The following is a 16,850-nucleotide window of genomic DNA, read 5'->3' on the forward strand; positions in this document are numbered from 1 at the left end:
CTACCACACTTAAAAATTTGCGATCTGGATTGCAAGCTCGCTAGAAATGCATCTCAAATGCAAACACCTATCACAGGCAAGTCTCTTCTTTAAGTGGTCTTTTTCTCTTCTTTTTTTTCTTGAAGTTTTTACTAGGAAGAGAAGAAACCATTTCTCTCGACGAGCAAGCTTCTTGTTCGTCGGTGTTCGTGGCACTTTCTTCTTCGCGTACCTCCATTATGGATGGATACCAGTTCGTTGAAGACTTCCATATCTTGCGAGGTAAGCCACGATTTTTGACGATTTTTTTCTTCTTGATCTCAGAGAAGCTTGGATTCGGATGCTGGCAAGTCTTACGGCCTTGTCATGGCTCTAGGAAAAAGGTTTGTTCTTTTGCTCTTTTCCATGGTCCTAGATTTGTGGACAGGAAAATGATCTTAGCTCCAGAGTTTGAGATGCCAAACGTCCTGGAGCCGCTGCGCTGGTACGTTTTTCGTTTACTCACTTCGATCATACCCGTTTCTTTCTTGGCAGGCTACAAGGTGGGAAGCTAAGCAGCGGAAAGCTTAACGAGAGAATAAGCCGATCATGGAGCGAATGCGAAGCTAGCCGAGTTCTTCCCGAACGAGATGAACTTACTGGAGCATATCAGGGAATCGGGGCATTTCCTGCGGCCTCACCTCGACGATCTCCAGGTTCTCTCCATCCTTCCCGACTGTCTCCCATTTGTTCTTGCTTGTTTCTATGCCTATTCAAGATCGCAAGTGTTTTTTAGCTCTCAGGCACCTTGATCGTCAACTTAAGCATGTGCGGAGAATTCTACATGACGTTCAAGAGAGGAAAGGGTGCGTACGAGTGTCATAAAATCCTATTGAAACAACGATCTCTTCAGGTAAAGCGCATCTATTCTCTCCAGATAAAAAATTGGATATTTTTGTCTCTCGTTCTAGATTCTGTGGAGAAGCAGATATAACTTCACAGATGAGATTGAGAACCGGGTCATACTATCCCCAAGGCGAGTTAGCATTTCATTTGGAGGTGGTTTCTTAGGACATTTGGTGAACAGTCAAATTTTAGTCAACTTTCTATGTTTCTTTGTAAACTTATTACAGAAAAACTGAAGTCACACTATTGTATATGGAATTCATCACTCCTTTCCATCGGCCTTCCTGAGTGAGCCGAGTTGGACTGGAGCTTGAGTTCCCACAACCTTGGAGGAGCTATAAGCTGCCGCCAAGTCGTGTGATCCCTCCGCCATCTCCTTCTCAAGCTGCTCCTTGATCCACATGTAGGTGATTCGCAGCCCATCTCTCAGTCGCATCGAGGGAGCCCAGCCCAGCTTCTCCTTGATCAGACTGTTGTCCGAGTTCCTTCCGCGGACTCCCTCCGGCCCGGGGATGTGCTGGATTGGAATTTGCTTGTTTTCAAAGCCCAGGATCATCTCCGCCATCTCGTTCATGCTCACCATCTCGTCGCTGCCGATGTTGAGCGGCTCCCGGAAGTCGGACTTGGTGAGTCGCAAGACGCCCTCCACGCACTCGTCGATGAACGTGAAGGATCGCGTCTGCATACCATCGCCCCACATCTCGAATTTGTCGGTGGAAGTCAAGGCCTTGCGACAAAACGCGGCTGGAGCCTTCTCTCGTCCGCCTGTGAGATCGATTTGTCAGTCACCCATCACACTCTAAGCTTCGAGCAAGAGAAGAAAGAGGAAGTTCCAAGAATCTAAGCTCACCTTTCCAGGTACCAAAAGGCCCGTAGATGTTGTGGAAGCGCCCAATCCGGCACTCGATTCCAAAGTCCTTGGTGTAGTGCTTGCACAGCTCTTCGGTGCACAGCTTCTCCAGCCCATAGGCATCTTGGGGCTGCAAGGAAAACAAGAGTTTTAGAACTTTCAGATCAGAAAGAAAGGGTTCTTCTTTCACATACCTCTGCCGGCCATGCATCGCCTTCTTTGAGGCTCACGTTCGTTTCTAGCTGTTTGAACTCTGGATAAATGCATGCGCTCGACGCGTAAAAGAATCTGCAAGCCAAAAGGAAAAGTGAGCTCCAAATTCTCGGAACAAAAAGAAGAATCCACACCTTTTGACTCCATTGATTCGGGAGGCCTCGAGCATGTTGAAGCTGATCATGGTATTGTTGAAAAGGATGACCGAGTGATTCGACTGGATGAAACCCATCCCGCCCATGTCGGCCGCGAGATTGAAGACGTGATCCGCGCCCCTCGTCACAACCATGCAGTTGTCCATGACGCGGAGATCCACGAGATGGAACTCATGGCAGAACATATCCTCGCTCATGTGTTCGTTCTTCTTCCAGTCCGATGCGATTATGTAGTGTCCCTCCGCCTTGAGCCGCCGTGCAATGTGCGATGCTATGAATCCTCCAGCACCGGTGATGCAAATCCGGAGTTTAGATTCCGGCCAATAGGCTTTGCGCTCCAGCTCTGCCCCAACTGTATAAGCTCCAAAGGATTCCATCGCTGCTCTCTCTCTCTTTTCTTTAGGATACGGCTAATGTTCCGCCCCTATTTATACTTGGCTAACCAAAAGGTCTTTCCACCTTTTTCCAAGGAACCTTTTGCCACCTTTCTCAGAAAAACTTTGTTAAGTGTTAACTTGGAACAGCTTGACTGCATGATCGGCACCGCAGGACGCGAGTCTCGAGCGCTCTTGATCTTCACTCCAGCACAGCCGATTGACAGCCGCCGCGTGACAAAGCTGCGAGTCGAATCTGGTGACGAGGCTGGGAGCTTGTTTCGCTACGACGCTCCACAGCTCTATCATCCCGGATTCCATCCCAACCGCGAGTAAATACTTGGACCCCCATGCGAGAGCCGTGACGCTGCTTGCGAAACTCGGCAGTGTCGAAAGCAGCTCCACCTTGGCTTGTTCTTGTTCTTGGTCTCCTCCTTGTTCGACTATCGACCAGATTTTCACGCTTTTGTCCCGCGAGCCTGTTGCAAACCTGTTGTCGTGCGGGCTCCAGGAGCACGTCCACACAATTCGTTTGTGGGCTTCGAGTTTTACCAGCAAGCGCTGGAAAGCTGGAACAATGAAAATGGTACCTAGAGCTGACAATGGCTCGAAGCTTACAAAAACTAACGTACCTGTTGTAATCCGGAACAAAGACAAGTGCCTGTCCCTGGACACCGAGAGCAGGAAGCGGTCGTCGTGCGAAAACTCCATCTGCGTTACCGTGAGCGAGTGCGAGCAAAGTTGCGTGATCGGCCGCCAAGACTTTGTCTCCCAGAGCCATATCTCGGCTACGCTTGGAGTTTGGGCCTGTGAAACTTTGTGTGAATAAGTTCACAAGAGATACAAAACTCGCATACCTTGCATGCAGTGGCAAGAATTTCACCACCATGGCTCGAGCACATCGAGTAGAGCTCGTTGCCGTGTCCATATAACTTGTGGGACTCCGGCCACAGCGTGTTTTGGACGAGCTGTTCCTCCAGTGGTGGTTTTGTGAGGACACTAGGAACCGCCTTTGCCACATACTCACTGTCAAACGCATTACTGCGGGAATCCTGGTTTGCGTCGGCTGCAAGAGAGGACGAAGTTAGTAGTGCAAAAGAAAAAACATCTTTTTGTCTCAAACCTTGTGTATATATTGGTTTCTGAGACAAGCCAAGTGCGGACATATTTGCTCCCAAGATTTGGACGCCTTGCCTCGCCTCCTCGTTGCCACTCGAGCTTGTGAGAAGATCGAGCGTGTCTAGAAACGCGGTGGGAGCCTCAAACACCCTCGCAACCTTCTCGTCGGCTCCACTTACGTATCTATAGTTTCCTTTCCCTCGGATAATCGCCAGACAGTTCATGTCATGGCCGTGGACTTGTGGCCTCGCAACCTCGTGCCAAGTCGAGTTCTCTGCGTCTTTGTTCCAGCAAGTAAACATCCGGGTAGTCTGCAAACCACCAAACCATACACACTGAGAATAAATTCTAGCAAGAACAAGCAGTACCTGGTCGTGACTCGCTGTAAGCAGAAACTGCCCGTTCGAAGCCCAGGCAACGTCGACAACAGGACCAAAATGCCCGGACGGGACGAGCTGCGGCATCCATCCAGTCGACACTTCCTTCCAGAGATGGAACGAGCCATTAAATCCGTGAGCCAAGATGGCATCACCACCGGGACTCCAGACACCACCGTAGAAGCCGAATGCCGTCTGTCCGAGCTCGCCAACCGTGACTTCGTTCATCCAAATCCCCGACTTGGCTTCTGGTCCCCAAACCATCATCGTCTTGTCCATGGACGACGACAGAACCGACATTGGCTGAACTTTGTTCTTCAGAAGAGGCTGCCAGCGTACGGAGTACACCCAGTCTTCATGGCCAACGAGCAGCGACTCGAGAGAGATTTGCCAGATTTCTTTACCTGCCCGGAAAACAGGACCTTCGATGTAAGTTCTCAAACTGGGACCTCTCGAGGCAGCGCCAGGAGATCTCGAACGTATTTTCCAGATTCTGATGTTCCTGTCCTGCGAAGAGCTTGCCAGAAAGAGAGATTCCACCCCATCCTCTTGATGCACGATGCCGGAGAAGTCCAGACCACGGATCCAGTCTTGATGTCCTTTAAGTTTGCAAGCGTGAGTAAACTGGAGAGAAAAAAGAAAATTAGAGGGTGACAAAGCAAAGCATCAAACCTTTTCCAGTTTACTCCCGGCGTAAATGTTGATGGTGTTGTCTAAACTTCCGACTGCTAGTATAGTGATATCGGAAATTCCTGGTAAACGAGCCATTGCCACAGCCACCACTGGCCGAGATACTACCATTTCAACAGTGTCAACAAGCAAAAGGCTGCAGTCTCCTGTTAAACAAAGAAAGCTTTTAGCCAGCAATAAAAACGAAAATTGCAAACAAGAGCCTACCAGGAAGTAAAGAGGCACTCCATACACATACTCCGCCATCAGATGTGCTTGTCGCAAACAATGCCTCGGTGGATGAAATCATCATACTCGCAATGCAGGTCACTGAGCCTCCTTTTGAAACTGTTGCTTGCGAACCAATCCTCCACTAGAACATCGCAATGCAAACTCAGTCGAGAACGAGAAACTAGAAAACAAAAAAGAAATTCGGTCGCAGACCTTTTTCTGTGATGGAACAAACGACCACAAGATCACAACCCCATCCGCGCTTCCGGATAAAATAAAGCACTCACCAGCATCTGAGAAGAACATTCATCAACGAAAGAGAAGAGAAGAGATTAAAAAAGCCAGGAAGAGAGTTTTATGCCATGCCTGTTCCTGTATAGTCGAGCCATTCCACGCAGTTGACACTGCTCTTGTGACCGGAAAGCGATACAAGTATCTGCGATGCCTGGAAAACGGAAGCAAAGATTTTCTCAATCGACCACTGTGATCGTAAAACAAAGAACAGAAGAAAAACCAGACCTTTGGCGAGAAGATCCCGACAGAGGAATGCGTCGCAAATGCGACGAGATCGCAGCGCCCCCACGCCGCGGCTTTCACCGTTTTGTTGCAGCCGGCGCTCACGAACACGGCCTCCACCCGCGCCATCGCCATAAGCCCTATACCCTAGAAAATCACCAAACAAGAAATTCGACTTAAAAGCTTCCCGCGAAAAAATTCGCTGTATAAACTCGAGTTGGTATGCTACAAAACTGGCCTTTGAAGCCGATCAGTGAGTGTTCCTATCCTGCAAAGCACGAAAGAAAAAATTCGTCAAGAGAGAAAACGAGAGAGAAACCACCTTACCAACAAGAAAAATAAGAGACCTTCACCGCGTGAGCGATCTAACCAGGTTCAAAATCCTCGAGAACTCGAAGAACAGCACCGAGTGCTCGCCTCCCAACCCCGTCCTCGACGACCTGTTGTTCCCGGTGAGATTGTTGCAGGGAGAGCCGCCAATGACGAGATCGAATCCACCACTCTCCTCCATGAGCCGAGCCACCACCGCCATCGTCAAGTCCTGGACGTCGTCGAGGATCCGGTGCTGTCCAGTCTGCCCCGACGTCGACCACCACCTCTCCAAGATCCTCCTGTTATCGACGTTGGACTCCACGCACACCACGAACTTTAGCTTGATCCCGGCTCGATGCAGCGCCACCTCCGCGCCGCCGATGCCCGAGAAGAGCGAGAGCATCCGGATGCCGTCGGGGAAGAGCGGACGGAGCGCCGAGAGGTGGAAGCCGACTACGTCCACTTGGAATGTGTTGCCGAGCGACTTGAAGCGCTCGTTGATCGTGATCGCTCCTCGCGTGTGTCCGCGCTCGTAGCCAAGCGCTTGCTCGATCTCGTGTGCTTCCAGCGGCGAGCACGTCCCCGGCCCCGTCCACACCAAGTTCCACCTCCTGACGAGCGACATGATGGTCTTCTTTGCTTCCTCCGACGGCTCGCCCGCGGCCATCAACCTTTGGACGTTGCGGCAGAAGGACGCTGTGTTCCCGCAGGTGTTGATGCAGTTCAGCTGCTGCCGGGTGTCCCAGGCGGGTGTGTACTGCACCGTCGCTGGCAGGAACTCTCGAATGGTCTTTGGTGGAATCGGGAGAATCAGCTGCCTGTTCTCGAGCGGGAGGTTGTGGATGTATCCTCTTGCTCTACGAGAAACTGAAAAATGGCTGCAAAGGAAAAAAGAAAGCAAGAAAGCATGGTAGCTTTCGGAAAAATGAAACACACGGAGCTACCTCGCGCACACAAACTCTGGTTGGATACCGTAAAGCGAGTTGGAAATGATATCCCAGGATCCATTCGGCATCGTGCGCACATTCTCGAAGTAGAAGTACGGTTTCCTTGCTTGAGTAGAGGTGAGACTAAGAAATCCACAACAAATATCAGATGTAAAGCTCAAAAGAACGCACATACTTACCTCCTGGGAATGGGAGTCTCGGCCGGCAAGCCGAAACCTTTCAGTCGACGAGAGTGACGTTCCAGAGTCTCGTCCGGCGAGCCAAAACCGTTCAGTGGACGAGAGTGATGTTCCACCCGCGCTCGTTTTCTCCTCCGGGGAACTGCTACCTCCAGATCGTCCTCGAACGCGTCGAAGTCGCGAGCTGCGAGGAAATCGACAAGAACATCGATGTCCTCCGCCCCTGAAAATGTAAATCTTGATAGACATTCTTTTCGAACGGAAAAAGCTCACCACACGATGCAATTGCTTGTGACGCCTGCTCGTAGCTGTAGCCGAGTGTCGTCAATGTATCTAACGCAGTCATATCCTCGTCCTGCAGATAAAGAATTCTCAACACCAGAAAAAGTTGACATTTCTACCGGCTGAGCGCCAGATCCATGCTCAATTATATACGCAATGATCGTTTGAATCGCCGCTCCACTTCCTGCGCCAGATCCTTGCTCAAATCAGAAGCCAGAAAAGAAAAGATCGTTCTCACCGCAGCTGCTCATAGCTTCAGCGATGTCTTGAGTGGAAAAACCCATGCTGCGGAGGAGATCATTTCCAGTGCTATCGTCTAGTTCCTGCTTCAGAAAAGTTAGCAATGAGAAACCAAAGAAAGAAAAGAAAAAACTGTGCCTCTGAATCTCCAGTTACAGAGATAGCACTAGATGTGGATGCCACTGCCGGAGGAGCAACCTACACAAACATCCCTGTGTCAAAGAAACCAAGAAGAAACCAAACGAAAAGAAGACAAGAAAGAAAAAACTTACATCGTGTTGCATCGCAAGAATGTAGTCGATGATCACATCGTCCGGAGCGTCGTCGCCGTGGACGCGCATTGCAGCACAGGCTTGCTCCGCCGTGAAGCCCATCGTGGCGAAGGCCAGGGCGCGATCACTGGGCGGGGCATGATCGCGAGCGGCCGGGGCAGGATCGCCATCGCCGCTGTCATCATCGGAGCTGTATTCGACGATCGCCTGCAAGCATGGCGCAAGAATGTGGGTAAGGAAGCGGCACAGACGGTGGAGGAATCCAAACCTCCGGCCGCGCCATTCCCTCGCTCGCTTAAACCCTAAAACAATGGTTTGATTTGAATAAAATGCATATAAAACAATGGGGGTCCGCCCAGCCCAAGGGTTTAAAGCGCGAATAGCTATGGAGGGGGCGAGGACCGATATTCTCCCGCCGATCCATCCAGCGCTGGCGCCGCTGGGTTTTCTACTGGGATCTTGGCGGGGAGCTGGAGAGGGCGGCTTTCCCACCATCAAATCGTTCGGCTATGGCGAGGAAATTCGCCTCTGGCACACTGGAAAGGTACTTTGGGGATTTTTCCTTGGAATGGCTTGCTTCTAGAGGAGAAAGCTTCTCTTTTGCTCGATCAATTCCTTTCGCTGCGTAGAAAGTGTCCAAACTTGCGATTCCTTCTCGTTCGTTCTTTGCAAACTTTGACATTGCTTGAGTTTTCTTCTCGTTAGTTCCTTGCAAACTTTGACATTGCTTGAGTTTTCTTTTCGTTAGTTCCTTGCAAACTTTGACATTTCTCGAGTTTTCTTCTCGTTAGTTCTTTGCAAACCTTGAGTCAGTGCTTGCGTTTTCTTCTTGTTTGTTCTTTGCATTTTTTTAATTTTTTTTGCCATGATTTGTTTGCTCATCCGGTACTACGATGGACTTGTTTTCCAGCCAGTGATGGCCTACACGCAAAAGACATGGAAGGCATCGTCCGGGGAGCCTATGCACGCCGAGAGTGGCTACTGGAGGCCCAGGCCCGATGGCTCGCTCGAGGTTGTCATCGCACAAAGCACCGGTCTTGCGGAAGTCCAGGTACTGTACAGAGCGAATTTCTCGTTTTCAAGTCTCCGGACGTTCGTGCTAATGAAGCAAAACCATTTCTCCTGAACAGATAGGTACGTACGATACCGAGAACAAGACCGTGACGCTTCACTCCTCGCTAGTGGGAAACGCCAGCAAGGTTCTCACTCTTCAAGTTAGCAATCGTGTTTTTCCTTTCTCACGCTGTGCTTGGTTTCAGGTCACAGCGATTTCGAGGCGCTTCCAAGTCACTGGAGACGATGAGCTCAGCTACACGGTAGAGATGGCCACCTCGGGTACTAATCAACAGCTTATGCCTCATCTTCGAGCGGTCCTGAAGAAAGTAAGCTGATGATAAAGCCTCGAGAACAAACCTTTGAAGCACAGCAATGTATCTAAAGCTCGAGATTCCGGCTATGGCTGTGAGTCTTGTCTTCACTGTCCTAACATCAAAAACTATTCTTGTTCGCTATTAACTTGCATTTAGAATTCTTTTGCTGTCAAGTTTCTTACAGTTTCTCGCATTCTCTTTGTGCCTTTCGAGTGAGAAGTATACACAAGCAGCGAAAAAATGGACACTTTCTACGGTTCCAACAAGATCAAGGTTTTGTGATTCTCTTGATGCATGGAAGGTCAACGTTAGAGTAGAGCGTGTAGTTTCTCCACTTGTTGGGTTTGACCGTGGCATACTCGAGCACAAACTTGGTGGGCTTGAGCTCAAACGACTTAAACACACGCAGCAAAGCCGCTTCTTCCCGCCTGAGGAATCCCAGCACCAGCTTGCAATTCGCTCTGTTCTTGGTGATGCTCGTCACCGCCTCAAACAGCACCTCCAAAGGAATGTAGAAGAATGGAGGGTCAAACACGATTACGCTCATCGGATGATCTCGCTCGGACCCCAAGGAGGCCGGCATCCGCAAGTCGAAGTAGCGGAATCCTGGGAGGTAGCGGAAGCGAGTGTCCACGTCGAGCAGCAGCTCGGTCCGCTGGTGCTGGAAGTAGAAAGCGTGCGCGAGCGAAGGAGTCGTGAGGCAGCAGATCTCGCCCTCTTTGATCCCCTCGAGCGCCTGCGTCAACCGCTTGACCGTGGCCTCGGTCCAGAAGTACTGCTCCAGATCGTGGCGCTCCTGGAATCGATCTGCGAGCATGGATCGCGAGCTCGAGGGTGCGGATCGATTTGCTGCCGCCATTGAATTAAGTGCTGGAGCTGCGAGAGATGAGGAAGGATGATTGCAAGTCGAGTTTTAAGTTGAGCTTGCTTGGAGCACAAGGTACGTGACTTTGTCAACACGAAAGTGCACGATTTTCATTATAAATTAAATCTCTGAACAATAGTAATATGAGTTGGTTGATGGACGTGAGACGGAGCTTGTACGACCCTGTGAATATGGTGGATGGGGGATAAAATTTGTGGTCTTATACCTATAGAATGGAGAACCAATCCATTTTGGTTCTGTCCATAGCAGTATTCCAGGATATCTGGAGCTACGACTGGCAGTTCCTTTGAGAAGCAGTTTCAAACAAAGTTTCCATACCAGTGCGTATGAATCATAATTGAAATTAAAACATCTTCTAATGGTGTAATAGGCTGGATGAAGCCAAATTTAATTTTGTCACGAGTGTATGTTGCAAACAGGTCCTGATTTTGTGGCAACTCTTTGTACAACAACATGACAAAAGATGGATGATCTTCAGACCTCAACCGTCACAGAATCAGGGTTATCCAGGTTATCCTTAAGTACATGGCCAACATTTACGTCAACTGGATCTCCTATATGGATCTTGCACCGAGCTCTTGACAAGATGATGGTTGGTCTTAGCAGGTCGATAGTTGTTCTCCCCGGTACCAAAGCTCTTATAAAAATCCATATTGGCTCTGTCCATACTAGTATTCCACTACATCTGGAGCTACATCCTTTGCTTGATTCATAATAAGCAGAGAGAGAAAAACAAATCACTCCGATCTGTTCAGAAGCAAAGTTTGCATAAGCTAATTAACTTGGAGCTTCCTTGTGGAGAATGTGGTGCTTATCAAGGTGTAATCTTGACTTAAGACAAAGTTTCTGTTAATGGTTTCATGGTGTAGTTGGTCATCACGTCAGTCTAACACACTGAAGGTCTCCAGTTCAAACCTGGATGAAGCCAAATATATTTTTGTCACAAGTAACCTTTAGTCAAGTCTTGATATTCTTCATAATTAAATGGACAGGTAACAAAAGATAAAGATAATTCCAGCTAAACGAAAGACCATATGGATGTTAAGACGATGGTTGTTCTTTGCAGTTGATAGTTGTTCTTCCTGGGGCAACAAGCACATCTTGAAACCAAAGCTCTAATAGAATGGAGAACCTGGTTCTGTCCATACCAGTATTCCAGGACATCTGGAGCTCGATCCATGATAAGCAAGGAGAATAAAACAAATCACTCCGCTCTGTTCAAAAGAAAAGTTTGCATACCTTGATAAGCACCAACATTCTCCATGAGAAGCCTCCAGTGCTTGGATAACTTATTTATCGAAGAATATATTGTGGTCCTGGCTTAAGATGAAGTTTTGTTAATGGTTTCATGGTGTAGTTGGTCATCACGTCAGTCTAACATACTGAAGGTCTCCAGTTCAAACCTGGATGAAGCCAAATATATAGCTAATGGATCTCTCTCTCTCTCATTAAATCTAAGAACTCCATAGCAGCATGTCACCTATCAGTAACTTATTTTGCCTCCTTGGCTAAATCCTGAGAAACCGGTTTGCCTTGTCAAATATCAGCGTTGCCCTGGCCTTTCTATCCACAGGTTTCTTATCGTCTAGGGCTTTGACGCCAGAGCCCATTTACATTTCGCTACATACATTGAAAAAGATGACAAACGATTTTACCCCTGAAGTGAGAAAATTGATCCATGTGCACAGCAGAAATCGTTAACGGCATTATAATGCGAATATGGTTCGATCAGGTCCTCATGAGCAGCAGGGAAAGAAAAACCAGTCACTCCCTCAGTCGATCCATTAAAAAATAAAGTTTGCATACCTTGACGAGCACTGCGTTCTCCATGACAAGCTTTGATATTTAGGGAAGAATTTGCTCATTCTTCTATTAGACAGGCTTTTTGTTAATGGTTTCATGGTGTAGTTGGTCATCACGTCAGTCTAACACACTGAAGGTCTCCAGTTCAAACCTGGATGAAGCCAGTCACAATTATATGTTGCAAACCACAAATTATATCTGTTTTGTACAGGTTTGCTCAAATTATATATCATTCCAAAGATGCAGAAGAACTCGCCAGACGATCTTCCAGCTAAACGAACTCCCAGGTTTCTCAGCAATGCCGTCACAGAATCAAGGGTATCCTCTAGCCAGAGCTACAAACCCACCGCTAGAATCTTTTCTGCCACCTTGCTCCATCTACATCAAACAAAACGTCGCTACGTACATTTTTTTCCACGAAAAAAATGAGAAACAATTTTACCCCATACTGCTGCACCAGCGAGAAGATCCGATCCACATCAGAATCGCAAACAGCATGTTTGACGTTATCGATTTATATAAGAAAGCAAACAGCAGACCTTGGGGGATGTCCGACTCGATTCAATCGTCACCTCGTCAAGAAGTACTTGACTGGCTCCGGGTGGCTCGGTTCTACAGTAATGTCTCTCTCTTTCTGTTGTTTGCTCGGCCCCGCAAATATTTCTGTCATGAATTCCTTGGTCAGCTTGGCGGGGGAATCTAGGAATTTCAACGTACCATGGCCCTGTTCCGCATCAAGTTATGGCCTACACGCAAAAGGCATGCCCAGCAGGCACCGTCCGGGGAGCCTAAGCACGCCGAGGGTGGCTACTGGAGGCCCAACCCGATGGTTCAATCGAGGTTGTCATCGCACAAAGCACCGGACTCGCGGAAGCTCAGGTACTGTACAAAGAAAAGCTTCTCGGTTTAAGTCTCCGGACGTTCCTCGTCCATGAGTCACCTGACCAGATAGGTACCGAGAACAAGACCGTAGCGCTTTCACTCCTCGCTACTGGCGCATGGCAGCAAGGTTCTGTAGCCAAACTCTTGAAGTTAAAACATCGTACCTTTTCACGCTGTTTACCTCTATTTCCTTCGTTCCTGGTGCCAGCGATTTCGAGGTAAATTTTAGAGTCAATGGCGACGATGGACTCAGCTTGGCCACCACGGTACTAAGCAACAGCTGCTGCCCCATCTCCGAGCTGTCTTAAAGAAAGCAATCCGATGATAAAACTCTCAAAACAAAATCTCTAAGATTGCTTACTCTCAACAAGCTTGCATAATAAAATAACGTGGTGGCGATGCAGCGTACATCGGATAAAAGCGTTCAAGCTGGAAGGAAGCACAGCTAATGCATCACAGAGTAGTTGGAAGGATCTGCAAAATCGTCCCAGGAATTTTTATAGCCGTAGCCTCATCATTGGCAATGACGCATTCCAGCGACAATGCAAAGAAAGGACTAAAAAGGAGATGGCTGCTTGGCTCCTCCTTCCTACTGTTAGTAGTGCAGTTGCTTCTACTGTTTCGTAAGGTACTTACTTGACTTTAGTGTTAGCTTGAATGGATGCAGTTGCGCTTTTACTACTCCACAGTGTTGACCACTCTGCTGACGAGAAATCATTCATGCAGGTTGTTGTTGCTAAAATCTCCTACAGTAATCGAAGAGTCGGTGTTAGATTCCAAATTAGATTTCAGAGGAAAAAAATTGAAAAACTCTGCACGCTTCTTCCTTATCATATTATCTCCATGTGTCGAGTGAATAAACTAAGCGCCTCTCATCATGCTGGAACGAACATCGGTGACAGATCTGTCTTTCTGTCTCACGAGATTTTTCCAATCCTGCAGCAACTTAGCTTAACTCGAACATGAAGAACTCATGACTACGTATGAAATTAGAAAATTAGAAAATATGAATGGGACCGCTCACCTTCGTTCGCCCTGTCAAATCGCTTCTGTTTTGCCTGGATAGAGAGCTGTAATAACAAATGTACCTGTATACGCCCAAGAAAAACAACCTTTCTCTATGAGCAGCAGACACTATGGATACGCTCTGTGGGAATTGAAACAATTCCCAGCCAACTGTCGGGCAGGAATGGCTAAATCCCAACATGTGGTCAGCGAGACAAGACGGCATAGAACACATCCTGTTCGCTTTCCCGGCATTACTTCCGTTAACAAGAGATGCTTAGTGGAAGAAAAAAGCAGCCACAGACCTGTTACTAGTGCTGCAAGCTGTAGCATATGTCTCCTCCAAGTTAAAAACCAGAAACTCTTTTCAGAGAGCACTTTTTCGCGTTCACATGCAGCTGGCTGGCTCTGATTCTCATCACCACATTTCCATTTGTGTTAGCGGCACATACGTATCTGCTGCTTCGAAATCTCCTGTTTGAGAAAACTGCACAGAACCAAGCAGCGTCGCGTCCTCAGCGAAAAAGACAAACAAGAAAGACGATAAAGTGAGAGAAAAACAGACAGAGAAGCGAAGAGACGCATAGCCAGAAGCATACCTTGCATTATTAACGCATGTGAGCGTTCCCAGGGCACCAGAAAAAAAAGAGGAGAGAGAGCAAACAAAACAAAAAAATCTCTTGAAATCCTGAATGACTGAGCTCGTTTCGAGACCGAGAAAGGAGCTTAATTGATCTTACGGACTAGGCGACCCAAGAAGACGAACGGAGTCAAGGCAGGACTTGTTGAGTTAGAGGAAACCAGCGTGTCAGGCTGAAACATAGAAAGGAGAGAAAAGAAAAGTTAAAGCTTCAAGAGGAGGGATGCCTTGGCAAGCTTATGATATGCAATGAGGCAACGGTAGGTGAGGTACCTTCAGAGCTTATCATGACTTGCTGTATAATAGCTTGACAACAAGCCTCGCCCGCCGCTGCACAAGCTGTATATGCTGTATGGTGTACCACGACGGTTCAGTGCAGCACTTCCTCTCTTGCGCAGCGTTCATTAAACCAGGAGGAGGTTGACACCACGAGAAAGAAACACCTGCATATACAAACAAGCGAGTAAATTCGTTACTACAAAGGCATAATTCTCACATTACCTCCCGGCCTTTCTCAATCACAGCAATGCATAACCGTATTTCTTCTTTAGTTCTCCACCCTCTTTCCCCTGTCTCTCTCACACAAACAAATACGAAGACAAATATATCACATTCGATCCACGTACCTCCTATTACGAACCAGATGTTGATGTGCGCAATGCGTGCCTTCTGTAAATGATCCTGTGAGGAAAAAGGAGCAAGATATCAACTGGCCAGTGTCTAGGCGCGGAAGCCAGCTTTATGAACCGAAGAGGATCACATATACTGTAAAAATCTCAGCGAAGGAACTTGCATTGATTCGCACTTCCTAACAGTTTGCTGCCTGTCAATCCGCCAGGCACCGACCTCAGAATCAAAGAGAGGCCTCTCACTCCGCACAGCACCTAACTGTTACAACAGCAGCAAGATCACTCTTAAAGAATCAACCGAGAAACACCAACCTCACGCCGGAGAGTGGACGGGCATCAAGCGAGAGTTTCAATCGCCCTGATCAGGAGAAAAGTCCCACAGGTGAAGTCCCGTATCCCGCGAGCTCACGGCCAGGCACGAATCGCTAGCAACCATGTCGTTGTACATGTACCCCGTCTCCTCCCGCAATGAATACAGATGCTCGCCCGACGAACAATCCCACGCATTGACAGCCCCGGAGAAGCATAGGAACAGCTGTCGAGAATTCAATGTGCCAAATAGCTGCTGCATCTGATCCCGATCATCTGGCCGGAGCCTCGGATTCGCATGCACCCCCGGATGCCGCACCGTCAACACTTCCACCATCGTCGGCAATTCCCGTATCCGCGCAAGCCCCTCATACGACGCGCTCAGCAACTTGTTCCCTCTCACGTCCATGGCCTCCACGGCATTGTTTTCCGCCTCTTGATCCCTCTCCACGATCAGTGGCATCCCATGAGTCCCCAAGTCGTGAACTCTGATCCTCCGCCGGTTGGCAGCGACGAGCAGCTCTTCGTTCACTATCCTCACGCGGCCAACTCGCCCGGCTCGCTCCACGAGCATATGCCAGCCCCGCATTGCATCATCGTCAGTCATGTTGCCACCCCTGTACACCACCTGCTTTGTGGCAGCGTCCCACAACCGGAAGCAGTGCCCGACGCTCCCAGCGTAGAGAGCAATCCACCATCGCTGGCTCGCGGCGAAACTGATGAGTGCCCCGTCCTGGATCACTCTCCCCACATGAACTCTCACCCGGTTCCCTCGGCTGGCACTTGCAGTAAACACGTTCCCGTCCACTGACCCAAAAACGATGTCGTCCCCTTGCAGTGAGATCCCCGCTATGGCTCGCGACAAGGGACCGAAACCCTCCTCCTGGTTGGCTCGTAACGTCCACACGCACGCTTTGGTCTTGAGGTCGAAGATGCGAAGTGCTCCATCAAAGTGGCCCCCGACCAAGTAGTCATTGGAGATGGCCAGCGAGCGTGGTGGCTCGTAGTGCCTCCCGCCGGTCTCCTCCTCGACGAGGATCGTGTGACGGGCACGGCCTCGGCGGAAATTCGATGCGGTCGCGTGGGCTCGCTGGAATTCCCGCCGCCAGGAGCGCTCCGGCTGCCGGGCTTGCGTTGGCCAGACGACGTTGAAAGCGTTCTCCCATAGCAGTTCCGACTGTGAGACAGATCTCCAGACCGAGCAAACCTGGCGGAAAGAAACTTGTATCAGCGAAGAGATCTTTATAAAAGAAAATCGCGAGGAGAAGAAAAGCGAGCAAAGATCTTCCCGATCGAAATATCGACACTAAGAACAAGCAATCCGTGCAAGAAGATCGATGTTTCGAGCAGCGCAGGAAATCTTTCGGGCAGCCAAGCACACAAAGACGTCGATCGATGCATCGCGGATGTGGATCCATGCAATGGAAAGCCACAAACCTGAAATATGCACGCTAGGGTGCGCGACGCCGCCATCGCTCCATGCGCTCTCGCGGCCGCTGCCGCGGCCTCCACGGCGACGGCCTCGACGACAGATTCCGGAAGGAACGCCGCCGCGCCGCCGGATTCCACCATCGCCGCTGCGCTCAGCCGTCGGGGCGCGCTAGAGGATTCACCGCGAGACCATCGCGATATGGATGAATCTTGCGGCGCTGGAGAGGAGGAAGAAGGCTCCGCCGCGGATGAATGGCGGTAATCCCTAGCGCCTTGGCCTTCCTCGGGGAGCTCC

The 16,850-nt window shown here is 49.2% G+C and overlaps 5 protein-coding genes, 1 long non-coding RNA gene and 3 other non-coding genes across 12 annotated transcripts; 4 read left to right on the top strand and 5 right to left on the bottom strand.

The window, feature by feature from the left end:
- Positions 1–1,087: 1,087 nt before the first annotated feature.
- Positions 1,088–2,584, bottom strand: LOC9658802 (GDP-mannose 3,5-epimerase 2). Its single transcript, XM_002965119.2, has 4 exons — positions 2,062–2,584; positions 1,909–2,002; positions 1,715–1,844; positions 1,088–1,629 (listed from the first exon to the last, which is right to left on the bottom strand). The coding sequence occupies exons 1-4, from the start codon at positions 2,457–2,459 to the stop codon at positions 1,127–1,129; spliced, it is 1,125 nt and encodes a 374-aa protein (XP_002965165.1). The 5' UTR covers positions 2,460–2,584; the 3' UTR covers positions 1,088–1,126.
- LOC9659957 (elongator complex protein 2) lies at positions 2,568–5,724 on the bottom strand. 4 transcript variants are annotated; one of them, XM_024669755.1, is made up of 11 exons: positions 5,700–5,723; positions 5,372–5,636; positions 5,219–5,297; positions 5,066–5,145; positions 4,850–4,994; positions 4,625–4,788; positions 3,944–4,576; positions 3,580–3,886; positions 3,314–3,522; positions 3,089–3,263; positions 2,568–3,046 (listed from the first exon to the last, which is right to left on the bottom strand). In XM_024669755.1, the coding sequence occupies exons 2-11, from the start codon at positions 5,501–5,503 to the stop codon at positions 2,586–2,588; spliced, it is 2,385 nt and encodes a 794-aa protein (XP_024525523.1). In that variant the 5' UTR covers positions 5,504–5,636; positions 5,700–5,723; the 3' UTR covers positions 2,568–2,585. The 4 variants fall into 4 exon arrangements, with proteins under 4 accessions (XP_024525523.1, XP_024525524.1, XP_024525521.1 ...); XM_024669756.1 differs by having other exon boundaries at positions 2,568–3,025; positions 5,700–5,722; XM_024669753.1 differs by having other exon boundaries at positions 3,314–3,886; positions 5,700–5,724.
- LOC9659958 (DNA (cytosine-5)-methyltransferase DRM2) lies at positions 5,619–7,883 on the bottom strand. Its single transcript, XM_024670012.1, has 8 exons — positions 7,869–7,883; positions 7,601–7,807; positions 7,327–7,411; positions 7,208–7,272; positions 7,080–7,161; positions 6,807–7,029; positions 5,739–6,558; positions 5,619–5,636 (listed from the first exon to the last, which is right to left on the bottom strand). Exons 1-8 carry the CDS (start codon positions 7,881–7,883, stop codon positions 5,619–5,621), a joined length of 1,515 nt encoding a protein of 504 aa, XP_024525780.1.
- Positions 7,884–7,960: 77 nt separating this feature from the next.
- LOC9659959 (UPF0678 fatty acid-binding protein-like protein At1g79260) lies at positions 7,961–9,111 on the top strand. Its single transcript, XM_002964778.2, has 4 exons — positions 7,961–8,144; positions 8,511–8,651; positions 8,731–8,799; positions 8,860–9,111. Exons 1-4 carry the CDS (start codon positions 7,986–7,988, stop codon positions 8,989–8,991), a joined length of 501 nt encoding a protein of 166 aa, XP_002964824.1. The 5' UTR covers positions 7,961–7,985; the 3' UTR covers positions 8,992–9,111.
- Positions 9,112–9,238: 127 nt separating this feature from the next.
- On the bottom strand, positions 9,239–9,829 carry LOC112344704. Its single transcript, XM_024670013.1, has one exon. It carries the CDS (start codon positions 9,827–9,829, stop codon positions 9,239–9,241), a length of 591 nt encoding a protein of 196 aa, XP_024525781.1.
- An 881-nt stretch (positions 9,830–10,710) lies between these two features.
- On the top strand, positions 10,711–10,784 carry TRNAV-AAC. The gene has a single exon. It is a non-coding gene; the product is annotated as a tRNA-Val (tRNA).
- Positions 10,785–11,198: 414 nt separating this feature from the next.
- Positions 11,199–11,272, top strand: TRNAV-AAC. Its single transcript has one exon. It is a non-coding gene; the product is annotated as a tRNA-Val (tRNA).
- A 477-nt stretch (positions 11,273–11,749) lies between these two features.
- TRNAV-AAC lies at positions 11,750–11,823 on the top strand. The gene has a single exon. It is a non-coding gene; the product is annotated as a tRNA-Val (tRNA).
- A 12-nt stretch (positions 11,824–11,835) lies between these two features.
- On the bottom strand, positions 11,836–12,316 carry LOC112344654. Its single transcript, XR_002991794.1, has 2 exons — positions 12,102–12,316; positions 11,836–12,037 (listed from the first exon to the last, which is right to left on the bottom strand). It is a non-coding gene; the product is annotated as an uncharacterized LOC112344654 (long non-coding RNA).
- Between the last annotated feature and the right edge of the window lie 4,534 nt (positions 12,317–16,850).

This window comes from Selaginella moellendorffii, unplaced genomic scaffold (genome assembly GCF_000143415.4).
Source record: "Selaginella moellendorffii unplaced genomic scaffold, v1.0 SELMOscaffold_5, whole genome shotgun sequence".
Lineage (NCBI taxonomy): Eukaryota > Viridiplantae > Streptophyta > Lycopodiopsida > Selaginellales > Selaginellaceae > Selaginella > Selaginella moellendorffii.

Bases quoted from the DNA above. Each gene is read 5' to 3' on its own strand.
- LOC9659958 (XM_024670012.1), bottom strand. The intron at 7,273-7,326 runs GTGAGAACGATC...GATCTGGCGCAG, and splicing joins TGAAGCTATGAGCAGCTGCG to GAAGTGGAGCGGCGATTCAA. The intron at 7,162-7,207 runs GTAGAAATGTCA...CTTTATCTGCAG, and splicing joins ATGGATCTGGCGCTCAGCCG to GACGAGGATATGACTGCGTT.
- LOC9659959 (XM_002964778.2), top strand. From the start codon at position 7,986: ATGGAGGGGGCGAGGACCGATATTCTCCCGCCGATCCATCCAGCGCTG. The intron at 8,145-8,510 runs GTACTTTGGGGA...CTTGTTTTCCAG, and splicing joins GCCTCTGGCACACTGGAAAG to CCAGTGATGGCCTACACGCA. The intron at 8,652-8,730 runs GTACTGTACAGA...TCTCCTGAACAG, and splicing joins CCGGTCTTGCGGAAGTCCAG to ATAGGTACGTACGATACCGA.
- LOC9659957 (XM_024669753.1), bottom strand. From the start codon at position 5,503: ATGGCGATGGCGCGGGTGGAGGCCGTGTTCGTGAGCGCCGGCTGCAAC. The intron at 5,146-5,218 runs GCATGGCATAAA...TGTTCTTCTCAG, and splicing joins GCTCGACTATACAGGAACAG to ATGCTGGTGAGTGCTTTATT. The intron at 3,887-3,943 runs GTACTGCTTGTT...GGTGGTTTGCAG, and splicing joins TTACAGCGAGTCACGACCAG to ACTACCCGGATGTTTACTTG.
- LOC9658802 (XM_002965119.2), bottom strand. From the start codon at position 2,459: ATGGAATCCTTTGGAGCTTATACAGTTGGGGCAGAGCTGGAGCGCAAA. The intron at 2,003-2,061 runs GTGTGGATTCTT...TTTGGCTTGCAG, and splicing joins CGAATCAATGGAGTCAAAAG to ATTCTTTTACGCGTCGAGCG. The intron at 1,845-1,908 runs GTATGTGAAAGA...TTTTCCTTGCAG, and splicing joins GCGATGCATGGCCGGCAGAG to CCCCAAGATGCCTATGGGCT.
- LOC112344704 (XM_024670013.1), bottom strand. From the start codon at position 9,829: ATGGCGGCAGCAAATCGATCCGCACCCTCGAGCTCGCGATCCATGCTC.